General features: G+C 39.9%; 1 protein-coding gene across 1 annotated transcript in view; it reads right to left on the reverse strand.

Annotated features, from left to right (window-relative positions):
- The window catches only part of GUCY2C (guanylate cyclase 2C), a 72,906-nt gene that overhangs the window by 50,825 nt on the left and 4,292 nt on the right, over nt 1-17,789 (reverse strand). The window contains exons 2-8 of the mRNA XM_034645989.1: nt 16,214-16,326; nt 14,654-14,718; nt 10,911-11,126; nt 9,735-9,856; nt 8,204-8,300; nt 5,746-5,863; nt 3,995-4,130 (exon numbers count right to left, since the gene is read on the reverse strand). Coding sequence (XP_034501880.1) covers nt 3,995-4,130; nt 5,746-5,863; nt 8,204-8,300; nt 9,735-9,856; nt 10,911-11,126; nt 14,654-14,718; nt 16,214-16,326 — 867 coding nt within the window. The remainder of the gene's footprint in view (nt 1-3,994; nt 4,131-5,745; nt 5,864-8,203; nt 8,301-9,734; nt 9,857-10,910; nt 11,127-14,653; nt 14,719-16,213; nt 16,327-17,789) is intronic.

Here is a 17,789-nt window from a genome sequence, read left to right on the forward strand (position 1 = left end):
TTGGACACTTAACCAACTGAGTCACCCAGGCACCCCCAAAATAGACTTTAAATAAAAAAATTTACAAGAGAGAAAGGGCACTATATATTAATAAAAGTGTGAATACATCAAGAAGATATAACAATTATAAACATTTATGCACCTAATAACAGACTACCAAAATATCTGAAGCAAAAATTGATAGAATTGAACAGAGAAATGGACAGTTCTACAATAAGAGTTGAACTTTTCCATACGCCACTTTCAATAATGGATAGAATAAAAAGACAGAAGAAAAGTAAGGAAAGAGAGGACTTGAACAATACATCAACTAGATCTAACAGACAAATACAGAATATTCTATCCAACAACAGAACACACATTATTCTCAAGTGCGCATAAGACATTTTCCAGAATAGACCATATGTTAGGACACAGAGTAAGTCTAAATAGTTTTTAAAAAACAGATAATATACAAAATATCTTCTCTGACCATAATGTCAGAATTCAATCACAGAAGGAAAATTGGAAAATTCACCAGTTTGTTGAAATAAAACAGCATACATGCTCTTAAGCAACCAGTGGATCAAAGAAGAATCATAGGGAAAAATTAAAAAAACCTAAAAACAAATAAAATTGAAAACATAAGATACCAAAACTTATGGGACATAGCAAAAAGCAGTGCTAAGGGGGGATTTTATAGATGTACTTACATTAAAAAACAAGAACAAGTGCAAAGAAAAAATAATCCGACTTTACAACTTAAGGAACTAGAAGAAAAACAAACTAAACCCAAAGCTAGCAGAAGGAAGGAAATTACAAAGAGCAGAGCAGAGGTAATGAAGTACAGAAGAGAAAAACAACAGAAAAAATTAATGAAACTAAAAATTGATTCTTCAAAAAGATCAACAAAATTGACAAACTTTTAGCTAAGTGGACTAAGGAAAAAAGTATCAAATTACTAAAATGAAAAATGAAAAGTGGGGACCTTACAATCAATTCTACAGAAATAAAATTACTATCAGCAATTCCATACAAATTGGATAACCTAGATGAAATGGACAAATTCTAGAAACATAAGATTTACTGTGACTACCATAAAGAAATAGAAAATCTGGATCTAATGGCTTTATTGGTCAATTCTACAAACATTTATTTTTTAAAAAGATGTATTTATTTATTTTAGAGAAAAGGAGAGAGAGAGCATGGGGGAGGAGGGGCAGAGGGAGAGGGAGAGAGAAACTTTATCAGACTCCATGCTGAGTGTGGAGCCTGTCAAGGGGCTTGATCTCACCACCCTGAGATCACAACCTGAGCTGAAACCAAGAGTTGGACGCTCAACCGACTACCTCACCCAGGCGCCCCTCTACAAACATTTAAAGAATATTAACACTAATTCTTCTCACGCTTTAAAAAAAAAAAAACCTGAAGAGGAGGAAACATTCCCTAATTCTATGAAAGTCCTCAACAAAATACCGGCAAACAGAATTTAGCAGCATATTAAAAGAAGTATTCACCATGACCAAGGGAGATTTATTCCTGGAACGCAAGAATAGTTTAACATATAAAAGTTGATAAATATAATATACCACATTAAAAGAATGAAGGAAAAAATGCATGATCTTACCAATTTGATGAAGAGAAAACCTTTCACAAAATTCAGTATGATTTCGTGATAAAACACGACAAACTAGGAATAGAAGGAAACTACCTCAACATAATAAAATCCATCTATGGATAACATAGCAAACATCATACTTAATGGTGAAAGACTAAAAGCTTTTTCTCTAAGACCAGGAACAAGGCAAGGATCCCCATTCTTGACACTTTGATTAAACATAGTACTGGAATACCTAGCCAGAGCACTTGGGCAGGAAAAAAATAAAAGGTATCCAAACTGGAAAGGAAGAATTAAAATTCACAGCTGATATGATCTTACATGTAGAAAATTCTCAAGAGTCCACCAAAAAAGAGTTCAGCAAAGTGGCAGGATACAAAGTCAACATTCAAATATCAGTTGCATTTCTATAGACTAACAATGAACCGTTGGAAAATGATGTCAAGAGTACAATTCCAGTGGCAGTTACAGGTCTCCATTTATGGAATGAATAAGTCATGGGGATAAAAGGTAGAGGAAATAGAGTAAATGTATAGTCAAAGGTATAGGGAACATAGTCAATGGTACTGTAATAGGGTTTTATGGTGACAGATGGTAGGTACACTTGTGGCAAGCACCGCATAAACTGTGGAATCACTATGTTATATAGCTGACGTTGTGTGTTATATATGTTATATAGCTAACATATGTTATATAGGTGACATTGTGTGTCAACTATATGTCAATAAAAAAGAATACAGGGGCGCCTGGGTGGCACAACGGTTAAGCGTCTGCCTTCGGCTCAGGGCGTGATCCCGGCGTTATGGGATTGAGCCCCACATCAGGCTCTTCCTCTATGAGCCTGCTTCTTCCTCTCCCACTCCCCCTGCTTGTGCCCTCTCTCGCTGGCTGTCTCTATCTCTGTCGAATAAATAAATAAATAAAAAATCTTAAAAAAAAAAAAAAGAATACAATTCCATTTACAATAGCATCAAAAAGAATAAAAGGTTTAAGAATTGACTTAACCAAGATGAAAGACTTGCACACAAAAAAAAAAAACTACAAAGCATTTCTGCAGGAAATTGGAGAAGATATAAATAAATGGGAAACTCCCATGTTTATGTATTGGAAGAATTAATATCATTAGGAAATCTTTATTACCAAAAGAAGTCTACAGATTTAATACAATCCCTGTCAAAATAATGATTTTTTTTGTAGAAATAGGAAAAGCCATCTTAAAATTCATATGGAATCTCAAAAGCCAAGACAATCTTGAAAAAGAACAAAGCTGAATGACTAACTTCTTAATTTCAAAACTTGCTACAAAGCTACAGTAATCAAAACAGTATGGTACTGGCATAAAATCAGATATATATACAAATGAAATAGAATAGGATGTCCAGAAATCAACCCTTACATATATGGTCAGATGATTTTTGCTAATTATGACAAGACCATTCACTGGCGGAAAAGAGAGTCTTTAACAAATGGTGCTGGAAAAATTGGATATCCATATAGCTCAAAATGCATCCATGACCTAAATGTAAACCTACAACTATAAAACTCTTGGAAGAAAACACAGAGCAAAAGCTTTAAGACATTGGATTTGGCAGTGATTTCTTGGATATGATACTAAAGTCACAAGCAATCAATGAAAAAATAGGACTTCATGAAGATTTAAAAACTTTGTGTATGAAGACATTATCAACAGAGTAAAAAGGCAACTCACAAAATAGGAGAAAATATTTGCAAATCATATATCTGATTAGCTATTAATATCCAGACAAAAAAAATCAACAATTCAAAAAGGGGCAAAGGCTTGAAGAGATATTTTCTAAAGAACATATACACAAATGGTCCTATAAGCACATGAAAAGGTGCTTGATATTGCCATTGATTAGGAAAAGGCAAATCAAAATTACAGTAAGATACCAAATTTCACATTCAGGAACATGTGTTGGGAACTTTGGGATAATACTGTCATAAGAGGTTTTGGTACTTTGTGTGGTAACACAGGGTTCCAGATCCCTGAAGGATAGAAAGGAGATGTGGAAGGACCAAAATCAAACTGCAGAGATTTTTCTTCTTGCTAGTCTCCAAGTACAGTCACTGCCCAAAATGCCTTGTGATGAGCTTGTTCATAAGGACAAAGTCCAAGCCCATATGCTCTTCCTTAGGTATCGAAAGATTCTGAAATCCTGAAGCATAAACTGGGGTCCAGATATCGATAATAGCAACCCTCAAATGTATGTAATGGTGTTTGTCTCCAGATAAGTTCAAAGATACTTAGCTGTTGATCTATCTATGGCCAACCTTCCTCCTTGCTCCCCAACACAAAGCCTGAATTTCTTCAGCTTTCCGTAGAAATTGTTAGTTGAGTTTTGTTGCTGTTGTTGTTTGCTCTTAGGAAACCAGTACCTTCAAAAGTGAGGTTCCTGAAGGCCTGAGCAAATTTGGGGGTAGTAATAGCTTCTCCATTTTCAAGAAATATCTTCAGCATGTGTCCAAAGAGCAAGATTCCATTCAAGTAGGCAAGAGCAAAGTTATTTTTTGCCTGGATGAGAAAGAAAAATCTTAAAATAAGTTCCCAAAAAGAGATTCTGGTCTTGAGCCTAGAGCAAAACATTCTTGGGGTCAGCAGAGTAACTGGAAAGGTAAAGGGATATTAGGGGAATTGTAGGGCTGGTATTAAAGAAGTCTTTTGGAAAATATGTCCTTGAGCCAGGGCTCTTTTATTAGCCCTGTGTCAAAATTCTGCCTTTCCTTGGCAATCAGTAAACCTGGAACACTGTCTTTAGGGAAGTAACTAAAAGCAATTACACTTTCTTCCCGTGATGGCGAAATCTATCATTTCAACCAGGAAGAACGGCATGCAGCATTGTCATAATTCTTGTGAGATTTTATATAGAAAAAAATGTTTGCTTATAGTGTAATGTTTTCACAAGAGTAAAAGAGAACAACAGTAAAAACAACTCTCTGCTCCTCAGGACCCTGAATGGAGCAGGAAGAGGGCTGATTGGATGATACCACTGAACTTGCTTTGAAGGTGGTTCTGGACAGTTGCATGGTGGTCTTCACAGAGTTGGGCTATGGATTTAAAGTCTTATGCCCCCTGAGACCAAGTAAATTCTGTCAGCTTGGGCATTTTAGACAGCCCACCTGTGAAGAATCACACTTTTGTCAGAGCCTAGCAGCTGGGCGAGTGATATCTGAATATTACACCCAGAAGTATATTTGCTAGAAATAGAAAAAGAAAAAAGAAAATGCACGTCACTGGTTTCAGTGTCTTTTGCTGAAATCATCATTTCACGAAACCAAAAGAATCTAGTTAAGACCCAACCCCAAAAGTGGTTACAGCTCCTAATTTTGGCAGGGTTGTAACACAGAGGGTTTAGAACTGCTAGTCCAGCAAAAAACTGTGATACCTCCCAAGGTACCCACCTTCCCTTATAGCTCTTTGGCCCTGGCCTATGGCTTGCCATCCCAAGGTTGTTCAGGGTCTTCGGGCTGCTCCTTCCCTCCCCTTCCCAGTCCAAACCTGCTCTCAACTGACTCTGAGGGCAGAATACATCTGATCCATTTAGTCACACTAAGGTGCAGTGACTGACAAGGCCCAAGGTGGTATTAGGGTCAGGGGGCCCTTGCATTATAATAAAGTGGCCAGGATTTAATGTCCAGTTAGAGGTTCTTTTTTCTGGGATAAATGCTTTACCAGATGAGAAGCTAAGACTCTCCTGGACAAATTTAAACAATGGTCAACTTAATTATAATAGGGGACAATGTCTTAACCTAGGGATATGTATCTCTAATGGTAGAATTTTGATATCTGTGACAGCAGAAAGTTGCTTTAGGGTATTTTTAGGTCCTCTTTTTTTTTTTTTTTGTTTAGTTTCTACCCTCCCTAAATTAGTGGGGCTTCTTCCTGTCTTCCCATATTGTCACTTCCATTCCAATGTAATAGAGTGTGCACTGTTGTGCTGGTCTAGAGCCTGGCAAGGGGACCTATAGTAAGAGCTTTAATATCAGTGATCTTGCACATAGTTGGTCTCAATTAACATTTTATTGCGTGGGCGGGGGTAAAAAACTGCTACTTTAGGATTTGGGTTACATAGAAGAATAATATCTTACCCTTGACAAAGAAAAGAATAGTACATACTCATGAAACTTACCTGTGATAAACCCTTGGAGAAAGAGCTAATGGAGGTGGAATTCTCAGGAGGCAATGTCAGGACAAGGACATTTTTCATATAGTCAGGGGCTGTGACATTTTCCATGAAGTAGTGGTTACTGTAATAAAAAGCACAAGATGCTCGTGAAAATTAGGTTCTTCCAAACCCATACGGATTTTCTACAATTCCCACACACTATAGCATCAGCCTTGAAATAGTTGAAAACATCTTTTTTTCCAGTAACCTGGAAAATTTTCTACTGCCAGGTTTATTGGCGTATAATATGCTGAGTTGAGTAAGAGGGCTGTGGTTCACATACACAAGTGGAAAGGAAGATCAGAACATAGAGACTTCTTTGAGGGAGGTTTTTCTGGGCTCTGGACATGTGAGCTAGTGCTTGCTTTCAAGGCTTACTGACCTTTGGTTTATACGTGGAAACTTTCTTTTCTTTATTTGCTTGCAATAGTTTAGATACATTGGGCTAGGATACAGAGAAATTTTATGATTTAAATTTATGGGGAAACATAAGGATGAAAAGACTAATAAGCATTTTTTTCTAACACTGTAAGCTCCTTGACCTAATGTCAATGTATTGATTGTGTATCCCTCAACCCTAGGCAATAGTTGGCCCATTGTGGACCCTCAATACCGTCTAAGATTGAGCTGCAAGTCATAGGGTTTCTAAATCATTTGTGTTTTAATGTGCAACGAATCTAACATGTTTGAACTGCTATAACTAGGATAACCATCATTTACTAGTCAAACAGTAGGTGAACACATCTATGCCCTGAAGACTGGGTTGAATATTTTGTTCATATGATCACATCTAATCCTAAAAGCACTCCAATGAAGTGGGCATCTTTATTCTCATTTTATAAAAGAGAAGTTTTAATCTCAAGATTCTAAGTAATACCCAAGAGTCAAATGAACCCCAGATGAATAGCTTTTTGAAAAACTGTTGAACTGAGAAGGTGTGATTTGGGAAACCCAAAAAATAAAAGAAATTAATCAGCAGTAAAAACAACAACAACAACAACAACCGTCAAATGAACCGAAGTATCAGAAATAGAATTTGAAACCCAGTTAATGTCGACTTTCAAAGGAATCTAACGATCTTCCCCAAACATAGCCAGGTGTCCTTTGAGAACAGTGACAAAGGAATGCCAACACTTTGGCAGTTGGTTGAGGATTTGCTAAAAGTAAGATTACACCAACCTGGCTACATTGAGGACTCCTTCCAGAGGGCAAAGCAACTATTGAAAGCAGCTGTTAATGTGGTTGTAGAAATAAAATATTGATAACTTTGTCTCCTCTCCTGTATTTTGCAGCTAAAAGGCCAAGTTGAGTGATTAGATTATCTTCATGAACAACTAGTAATCAAATAGGCCTGCAGTTCCTATGCTTCATTCCTCTTAACACTGTGACAAGTACATATAGTGTGGGTGAAATGACTAGGCAAATATGGGAGATACCAGTGCAGTAACAGTATCCAGTCTGAGTACAGACAGGTAATGATTAATAATGTAGTCAGATAAGTGAGGTCATATGATCGAGTTAATGAGGCAAGGGGCACAGGTGCACCAGCGACACCTTCTATAAGCTTATTCTGACTCAGATACTACCTTGGCACGGTTCGTGGGGTCTCCAAACATATTAGAAGACAAGTGGTAAAATATAACACTGTTAATTATACTCTAATTAAAAAAATAAAAATTGAAATATAAGAAAGAAAGAAAGAAAGAAAGAAAGAAAGAAAGAAAGAAAGAAAAAGGAAGGAAGGAAGGAAGAAAGAAAGAAAAGAAAGAAGAAAGAAAGAAAGAAAAAGAAAGAAAGGAAGAAAGGAAGAAAGAGAGAGGAAGGGAGGGAGGGAGGAAGGAAGGAAGGAAGGGGAAGGAAGGAAGGAAGGAAGGACGGACGTTTGTATTCTCCAGAATTTTCTCTCCTTAGTTTCAGAGAATTACAGAGGATAAAATCACCATTGTGACTGTACCACAGAGGGCAAAAAAGCAAAGTCATTTAACTAGAACTTTCTTCTTACTAAAGGTGGCAAAGGAAAATCATCTAGGATCAAAGGCCATTAGCAATAGAAGGCACAGATATGGTCCACATTCTCAAAAATAATGCTGTTGGGTTATTAGTTGATTTATCACTGCCTAGAAAAATACCTTAAAATCAGGCTGGAGACCAGGGTCCCTGTAGATAAAGGGACATGTGGGTTTAATCGGTCATAACACTTCTGTTTTAGACATGACAGTGATGTCAAAGGTATGCATGTCTGCTAAGGCTACAGTTAATTAAATGAGGGCGTAATGAAAGAATAAAACATTGATTAAAATATTATCATACTGAACCCCATGCGAGTCTGTGCGAAGCAAGAGAAAAGAGAATGCATCTTCTGGAAATCCTGGGAGTCTTTCCTTTCTGAAAAGAAGAGAGTTCTTTCAAATACTATACCTACTTGAATAGATCCACTAGAATGATCACAATGTCTTCAGCCACTGCCCGGTCCCCCTTGAGGTTGCTGATGACACTTGGTGTACCGCACATAACAATCACTGGAGGAGAGAGAACAAGACAAGGAGAGAAATACACAATGGTCTACAGACAAACAGGTGGGAACCAGGTGCCTGAACTTGAACCCAGTATGTCCATGCTACGTTTATGTTTTAATTCTTCAATCACTCTGTCTTCCGCTGTTTTGTTTTGTTTACAGGCATAGCGTCAGAGTAGAGCTGTATGGGATCTTAAAGAGAATCCTCTGGTCCATTCCCTTAATTTTATTGATTTAAGGAGACTGGAAGCCAAGATGTCAAAGAGTTAAAAACGAGTCGATGGCTGAGCTCTAATTTTCAAGTTTATGAATCCGGTTCAGTGTTTATTCCACTTTACCAGGTTGGAGTAGTTACAAAAACTATTATCATTGACAAGGGAAGTGCACCTCACCAATTGTGAAAAAGTGGTTGAAAAAGATACAGTCAAGTAAATGCGAGAATTTATGTAGTGTTTCTAAGCAACTTTCCTTGGGCTTTGTTTGTAGCTTCTTAACTCAGAACTCAATCTTAGGGATTTCAGTGCCAGAGTCCAATCTGATTCTGTAAGCTTTACTCTCTTCGCCACCAGATTTCCCAAATGCATGACTATGAGAAAGAGGAGTTGGGGGACACTTCATTGGATCTTTTTACACACTATGTTGTCTGATGAATTGTAAACACCTTAGGGACATGACTACTTCTTTTAAGGGACATTTATACTTCCTTCTCCCCCACATCTTCACAATGTTTTCTACATGGAAGGTTCTTAATATGGCAAATGCTTAATAATGACAGCAGATGACGATTTGAGTCATACTAGGAATTCCTGCCAAGCAAGCACCTTCCCTTGTAGGAAAGCTCCACAGTTGATTCCTTTGCTCCTGATATGTTCTTATTTGTAAAGAGAATTCTTGGAAAGTGAAACAAATTACCTCATAACCTAGTAAGGATGATTTCTTCCCATACTTGACCTGTAACTGGGAGATCACTGGGCCTGTGAGATACAGGGACTGAGGAAAGTGAGATGATGTGCTAACCTTGTAATTTTATTTGAGGCCAGATGTCAATAAACATATCCTGTTCGTCATCATGGAACCAGGGTTCAGAATGTGTGAGGATTAGTCACAAATCCAATAACAGATTGCACTGAGATCAACTTAAAAAGCAGTTTATCGATGGTGGGGCATGATATAATTTTGGTTTATAAAGGCTAGGCTTTCATCATTACTTTCACATTATGTTTAATTACCTTTCTCCTTTCTCTCATAAGATAAGGTTTTAATCAAGAGGAGGAACAATATGATGGAGTTGCATGCAACTCTAGACCTCCCCAAATGAACAAAATATATGGAGGTAATGATGACAGCTCTGTGGTGGGAGATCTGTCAAAAGAACTCATAAAAATGTGGTAGTTGTGAGGAAGAAGTTGGCAAAAAAATTATCTCCATGTCTCCTTACCATTGCTTTTCCTGTTCTGGTTGGTTAAGATATCCTGAAACTGGTCATTTCCCCTCAACATTTCCTTGAAGCTAAGTTCCTGAGAAAAATAGGACACTCCAGCCTCCAGAGCATTGAGGTACCTAGAGCAGATAAAAGAGAAACTCTACGAAACCAGCTTAGTTTCTTCATGGCCTTCCATGTTGTTTGCTCATTGTTTACAGATCTCTCCTGGAACTTGTTCATCTAAAGTTCATTTCCACTATTTCAGCACAACAGACGATACACACCATGATATCAATGGTCTGGATTGCAGAGATCTAGTTTAGTAAAAGTATTGAAGTTTTAGGGAATCTTCATGTATCTATACAAATGGCAGACATTTGGCAGGTCCCTCATAATGGCTTCCTGCTATTTGCAGGAGGAAGGCTGCTCAGCTCTATAAACCCCATTATCACAGATAAATTGAAATCTTTGAGTCTATAGTACAAAAATTCAGAGTTGATAGGAATCGTTTATCCTCCCAGTGAAATGGACTTTTGTGGGTTCTAAGTTCACCCCAAAGTTTCTAGGACAAGGCCTTCGGGTTGATTCTTGCCATTCCATAGATGTATGTTCCCAGTGGTACCCTTAGTCTTTTGCATACTTGGGTGGAGACTGCAGAACCAAGCAGCATCCTGGTGGTGCAGATGGTTACCCAACCAGAAGCTTTTTGCCACCTCTGCTGGAGTTGTGTGAACCTTGTAATTTTATTTTAGCTATGGTCCCCAATGTCCCGTTCTCCTCCTGTCCCACTTATCCCTCTGAAAAACTGTGAGAAAAACTATTTCTAACTAGTGGTCGGTATTGGGAGAATGCATAATCTGTGGTATTGTATCTATCTTGCACAGTAATGTGAATGCAGTAACCACTGGTTTTCATTTTCCTTATCTGAAAAATGGAGATCAGAGCACTGTTCTCTTTTCTTTAGAGGATTTACTGTAGGGAATCAATAAAAGCAATGTGAAAGTATTTTGAAAACCAGAGTGTTGAAAATATCATACATGCTGATTACATTTGTACTATGTTTCCTTTGGCCCCTTTGCTTTCACGTGTGTAAGAAAGTGGGCTGGTGTCCATTCCCAGTGCTTTTACAGTTAGAAGGTGTGTCTGATAATAAATGGCAAGGGCCAGGAGCACAGTAACGGTCCTGCTTACCAGAAACAGTCCTCAGTCTCGCTGCCATTCTTGAAAACATATGCACTGTTCCAGGAAAAACTTTTGAATGGCAAATCATTGACCTTCCAAAAGTTAACCAAGAAGTACATCAGCTTCCTAGCTGGAGACATCAACCTGGTTAAAGTCTCTTTGTAGTCACATGACAAGCCAAAACTCCCAGCTGAAATCATGGGATAGTTCAAATCTGCGTCAAGGCTATGCCAAGAGGTGAGAAAGAAATCGATGTCAGGATTAACTTAAGTAGCACAAATACGATTCTTCTTTAACCTGTTTCAGCCTATGGTTAGTAATAAATGGTAAGAATGAAATAGGGTCTTTCAAGCAGGTTTTCTACCTTAAAGAGGTGTCCCTCCCACATGGGTAAATTTTAAAATAATAATTATCGAGCATATGTTATGTTTTAAGAGAGATACTCTGGGTATTTTCATGTATATGTGGTGGTTTGGTTACTTCAATTTATTCTAAAATGAGTTGTCCTAACACCTAGGCTGGGACATATTTCTTTGGGGAGAAGGCTAAGGAAACAGGATGGCCACCGCAGCTACCACAGATGTTGTAAAGCCCAAAAGGTGTCCTCCATACTTGTCCCTCCTCGCGTTGCCTTACTTCTGGCCCTTGTACGGACTACTTTGAGATACACATCACCTGACGATTTTACTATTTTCCTTCCCCGTTTAGCAGGATCTTCCTGTGGTTCCTTTTTTTAAATTTTTAATATTTATTTTTTATTTTTTTATATAATAATTTTTTATTATATTATGTTAGTCACCATACAGTACATCCCTGGTTTTTGATGTAAAGTTCCATGATTTCATTACTTGCGTATAACACCCAGTGCACCATGCAATACGTGCCCTCCTTAATACCCATCACCAGCCTATCCCAGTCCCCCACTCCCCTCCCCTCTGAAGCCCTCAGGTTGTTTCCCAGAGTCCATAGTCTCTCGTGGTTCATTCCCTCTTCCGTTTACCCCCCCTTTCTTCTTCCCTTTCTTCTCTTACTGATCTTCCTACTTCTTATGTTCCATAAATGAGTGAAACCATATGATAATTGTCTTTCTCTGCTTGACTTATTTCGCTTAGCATTATCTCCTCCAGTCCCGAATGCAAGTTGGTACAGCCACTTTGGAAAACAGTGTGGAGGTCACTTATAAAGTTAAAAATTGAGTTACCCTATGACCCAGCAATTGCACTACTGGGTATTTACCCCAAAGATACAGATGTAGTGAAGAGAAGGGCCATATGCACCCCAATGTTCATAGCAGCATTGTCCACAATAGCAAAATTGTGGAAGGAGCCAAGATGCCCTTCAACAGATGACTGGATTAAGAAGCTGTGGTCCATATATACAATGGAATATTACTCAGCCATCAAAAAGAATGATTTCTCAACATTTGCTGCACATGGACAGGACTGGAGGAAATAATGATTCCTGTGGTTCCTTAAACGTATCAACTTTATTCTCCACTGGGGCCTTGACATATGCCAGAAATGCTGGCATTTTTGCCTCTTTGCCTGGCTGACTCTTACTCATCCATCAGGTTCTGGATTCAATATCTCTTTATCCACGAGTACTTTTCACTGATACATGAAGTGGGTATGTGTTTGATATCTGTCTCCTCCACTGGACCACAGGCTCCATGAAGGCAGGGATCATGGCCTGCTTGTTCACCTCCCTATCTCCAGTCCTTTGGGGTCATAGGTAGGCCCTCAATGTGCACTTGATAAAGGAAGCAAAGCAATACCTCCCCCTTCTATCTTGAGCCCTGCACTGAAGGGTTTCACTAGGTGTCCTGCTTGCATCTCAGACTTCCCATGCTCATGGTCAAAAGTATCTTTTATTTTTATTTCTCAAAAATGCTCCTTACCCTTATTCTCTTTTTAGTGGTTTTTTTTTGGGGGGGGTCTACTTCCCATCCTCACTCCAATATCCAGTTATCAAATGCTATTGATTGTACCTTTAAATATCTTTAAAGCCATCCTTCCTTTCCATGTCAACTGCTTGCATGCTAGTTCAGCCCTCCTAATCCCCGATGACTTTCCCTGTCTGTGTCTCCTATGGGCTCCAGTCTATACTGTATACTGTTGACACTCATTCTTCCCAAAGTTGAGCTGCTTCTTACAGCACTTCCCTGCACAATCTTAATCGTTTCCTATACAAATCTAATGAAATACACTTCCCTCACCTGGAACTCATGACCTCCCAGATACAGCCCTACTTCATGTTTCCGGTTTTCTCTCTATTATTCCCCTACTCATCTCCTGCACTCCAGTTAATACAGACCTTCACAAAATTTCTACACCTCTCTGCTTCTTTGCTTTTATACATACTTCTCCCTCTGCTTGGCTGGGATGCTGAAGCCCTCATCTCTAGCCATTAACATTTCACCTGTTCTTCAACACTCAGCTCATGTGCCATCTCCGGCATGACGTCCTTCTTCCCCTCTTGAGCTTCACCCTCCCAACCAGCGGGGGCTCTTTCCTTCTGCCCCCCCCGCAGCAGCTCGTGTTTCTTTAATGCAGCGTGTCGTACTCGGCCTTGTACTGGTCCCTTTGTACTAATTGGCTCTTGTCACCTTCTCTATTTCACTGGACAGAGGCTGTGTTTTAGTTAATGCTCTCTACTCCAGCAAAACCAAAATGCTTCTTTGCACATGGAAGGTCCTCACCAATAGTGAGTCAATTTTCCCCTCCTTCTTTCCTTCCGAGCACATTCTACCGCAAACCCATAAGTGGTCAGATAAGATGACAACAGGGAATGAGTTCAAGGAAGAGGAAGAGTCCGAATTTGCCTGTATTTTGGTTTAGAAGATGAGCTGAGAAAGTGCTTCTGTGGCGTGTCGGTGGCACGTAGTAGGTCTGAACATCTGAGTGTGTTTGTACAGTGGGAGGCGGTGTCAGAAGCAGACTTTTCAACAGAAATTTCAGAATTTTAATTTTACCTTCCAAAATCTATTGCAAGGGCAGTGTAGTTTTCTCTGTGTAGACAAAGGTGATCCTTGATTCAGGGGAAGACTGAACAGATGAAAGAAAGGCATGGAAGAGGGATTTTGATTTGGGGAAGGTGTGATCTGACAGAACAAAATGTTTTCTGGTGATGAGAATTACACTGAGTGAAATGAATAGAAGGGATGACGGTCATTTTCCCAAAGGCAGAGAAATATTTTTATTGTGGAATATATTGGAAACTTCTTTTTCTAAGCTGATAAGGGCACCATGAAAGGCACTTTCATATATTAATTACATAATCCTCAGTGCTGTGACATAAGTACCTTGCTACTCTGCTTATTGTTGAGACCTAAAGAATAGAACGGAGCCCTACTAATGCCCGGGGTGCTGTACTTTTCCTGTGTGTTTCCATACACTCTGCTCATACTTCAGTGAAGATTTCCTTTATTAAACTCCTCAAATTATCTGAGTTCATTGTCTTCTCTGTCCTCTGCCAGGACTCTAACTTTTTACCTAACCCATGCTGCCTCTCAGGCTCAGATGTTAGTAACTGGACCTGAACAGCTATGGTCATTCACCCCACGGTGAGCAAAGGTCGAGCTACCTGGGTAAGAAAATGACACTTACGGAGAAGTAGTAAAATACAAGGGCCCCAGCACCTCTGACTGTGCTGCCTCGACTGGACTGCTATTTGATAAATCACTTAAATAGTGATGTCAAGCCCTGACTTGAACTTACCATAGCATGAAAGCAACAACAAACCAAATTACTTACTACATCTGGAAGGTGGAGTATGTACACGAGGGCCCCATGAGGACACAGCCCATTCGTTTGTTGTTCTGTAGGGGGGAAGAAAAGGAAGAAAGAAAAGAAAAATGAATCTCTAAAATGAAAACAATGGGGGCACCGAAGGGTCTGCCTTTGGCTCAGGTCATGATCCTGGAGTTCTGGGATCGCCCCTGCCTTAGGCTCCCTGCTGGGCGGGGAATCTGCTTCTCCCTCTTCCCCGGATCCTTTTCTCTCTCTTTCTCTCTCTCTCTCTCACTCACTCTCTCTCTCATGTAAATAAATAGAAGCTTTAAAAAATTTAAAAAAATAAAATGAAAACAATGAATAAATGGACAGGAAAGAAGTGGCCAGGGAAAAGGGTCCCAGAAAGTTTGAAAGTGGGCCTCTCAAGAAAAGAGCAACACATGGTGCCTTGGGCTGGGCAGGGGCGCTACGGAGTGAAGAAGTCCGAGAAAGTGTTGCTGCTGCGGGTGGAGGCAAGGAGATTCTGCTGAAGGTGAACTCGGATTCTTTGTCAAGAGGAGGATGCAGAGTCGGGGAAGAAGGACTGACAGACTGTAACACGAGCAGTATCTGTGGGCCAGATTGTGGGCAGACCAGACTTGGAGGTGCTTTGGGGGAAGAGGGCAAGCTGCAGTCTTAAGCTACCAAACGGGGCTAAGGAGAACAAAGTGCAATGTCGTGGCCAGCCCGGTGATTACAGATGGTGTCTCATACTATTTCTCGAAAGAAACGTGATTAGGAACATCCCACCCCCAGCTTTAGAAAACCAGGGTATACCTCTGTCTGTAGAGGGACGAAGTACACACTCCCGGCAACATAAAGTGAAGTCTGTCAAACTCCCCTGGCTCATTCCTGGCCCTCGCAAGACTGGCTTGTCAGGGCAATGCTACGATTAAAGCTCTCGAACCATGGTTCTACACCTAGAATTCTGCTTCTAGGAGAGCCTTTTCTTGGGTTTCTATGGTAAAAAGGCTTCTTGCACATCTATCTACCCCTAGAGAGCTTGGAACATTCTTTCATTCCATAAAGTCCTGGCTGGGGTTGGGAGTGGGGAGGAGGAAGTAGGCAAGGAGCTCTCCCTTTCCATTTCTACTCTTTAACATTACAGTTACTGCTTTAAAAGGTACTTCTTGAGGGACACAAAAGAAAACCAGTTAATGCCAACATTTTAATTTTTAAAAAGTTTTGAAGACAATTTTTTTTTAAAACGCCGGGATCACGCCCTGAGCCGAAGGCAGACGCTTAACCGCTGTGCCACCCAGGCGCCCCTTGAAGACAATTTAAAACAAAAGTATTCCCCTCCGTAACATGGAAAGTGTACGAATGGGACATAGAAGGTTCTCCCCACTTTCCTGGATTCCCAGAAGGCCCTCATCACTTGGGAAACATACGGGGCTGAAGTCAGATTACCCTCTCTCCAAAACACTCAGCTATGTGACTAGAGGTCACATACGAGATGCTCATGGACGGGTGCTCAAGTTTCACACTGTGAACTTGCTGTGCCAAGAGGTGTGAGCTCTACCTACGAAAGCATTTACTTACAGAAATTGCCCTGAGTAGGTCGAGGCCTTCACAGGTGCTACTCCGGCAGTCACTGGATTTATAAATCACACTATCCGAATAGATAAAGGTAACATTCACAGTCACATTTATGCCTGTTTCCAGAAATGAGGGAAAAGAGAAAATGTGTTATTTTTCAGTAGTTTGTAGCCAGGAGATTTACTTTTTGCCAGTTGATCCTGGGAATACGTGCCTATTCATCTTCACACCTGTGAGTATTTGAGCTCTGAGTTCTTCCATTACTCCCTGTCACTTCTTTCCTCTCTCTGCCTCTGTCTCTTGTTTCTGTCTGTCTCTCTCAACAACTTTATTGAGGTATAATTTACCCTCCCTAAATACCATTTTAAGTGTAGGATTCAGTGATTTTTAGTAAGTATATATATTTAGACAACCATCCCACAGTCCAATTTTACAGCATTTCCATTCCACTCATGGCTCTCCTCTTTTCATGCTTGTAGTCCGGGCACGTTTCTTCTACACGTCTGGAGAGTTTTAGGAAAGCAAAGATGCAGACGGTATGACATCTGTTCTTTCATGTTCCCAAGGTGCTGATTCTCTTTGCTGCCAATGTGCACACTGGTACCTCTGGCGGTCTGCCCCCAAAGCCAAAGTGAACTGTGTCCATCAGGGTCTAGGCTTTTTGGATAATGGATCATCTTCACATGAGGGCAAGAGCATTGAGGATAATATCCCTGACGACTGCTAGATACTATCTTTTGAAAGGGAATAAAAAGACAGCACAACCATTTGACCAAGCTCTGTGTCTTACATTTTGTTTCCTTCCAATAAAAAATATTCAGGACCCACGTTAGATTCCTAAGCAGAGGCAGCCTTCATTTGGCCAGGCCCTTACACAGGAAGTCTGGAAACCTCAGTTGCTAGTCACAGTGCTGGTTGCAGGATGAGTGACTTTCTGTGTGTTCTTGCACAAGCCATTTGAATTTCTCTAATTTGGTGCCTTCATAGATAAAATGGGATTAAAACCGTAATTGTCAAATGTAATAATTTCAATACCTTTAAAAGAGTAAAGCACGGCAACAGAAGTTGATGTTCTTCTGAAAGTCCAAATAAGGATGTTTTTCAAGACAGAGAATGAAATAGTCTTTGCACTTCCATAGCTGCCTCGGACAATCGACTAGGGAGCATTTTACCTCTTGCCTTTTTTGGGGGAGGGAGGGTTCATTCAAGAACACTTATTCTGATACTTTGTTCAGTAAGAGATCTAAATAAGGGTTGGCAGTAGCTCTAGTCAAATAGGAGAGGTCAATGCAATAAGACCAGTCAGAGAAAATAAATAGAGGAGGTGGGGCCAGTGATGGATTTAATAGCAATTAACACTTGAATGTAGCCATGTGCCAGCCGTAATACAAAACACTTGATACTTTTTTTGTTATTTAATTCTCATAGCAATAGGGAGAATATAGGGTATATGAAGCCAGGAGGATAGTATGAGTGAGGCTGTGGGCGGCGCAGAAGAAAAGGAGAGTGCGTGTGGGGACCAGTGGAGAAGAGTGAGGAGATGGTCTTAGAAAGCAGCCAGAGAATTCAGGGGGTGGAG

The sequence above is a fragment of the Ailuropoda melanoleuca genome, chromosome 16 (genome assembly GCF_002007445.2).
Source record: "Ailuropoda melanoleuca isolate Jingjing chromosome 16, ASM200744v2, whole genome shotgun sequence".
Lineage (NCBI taxonomy): Eukaryota > Metazoa > Chordata > Mammalia > Carnivora > Ursidae > Ailuropoda > Ailuropoda melanoleuca.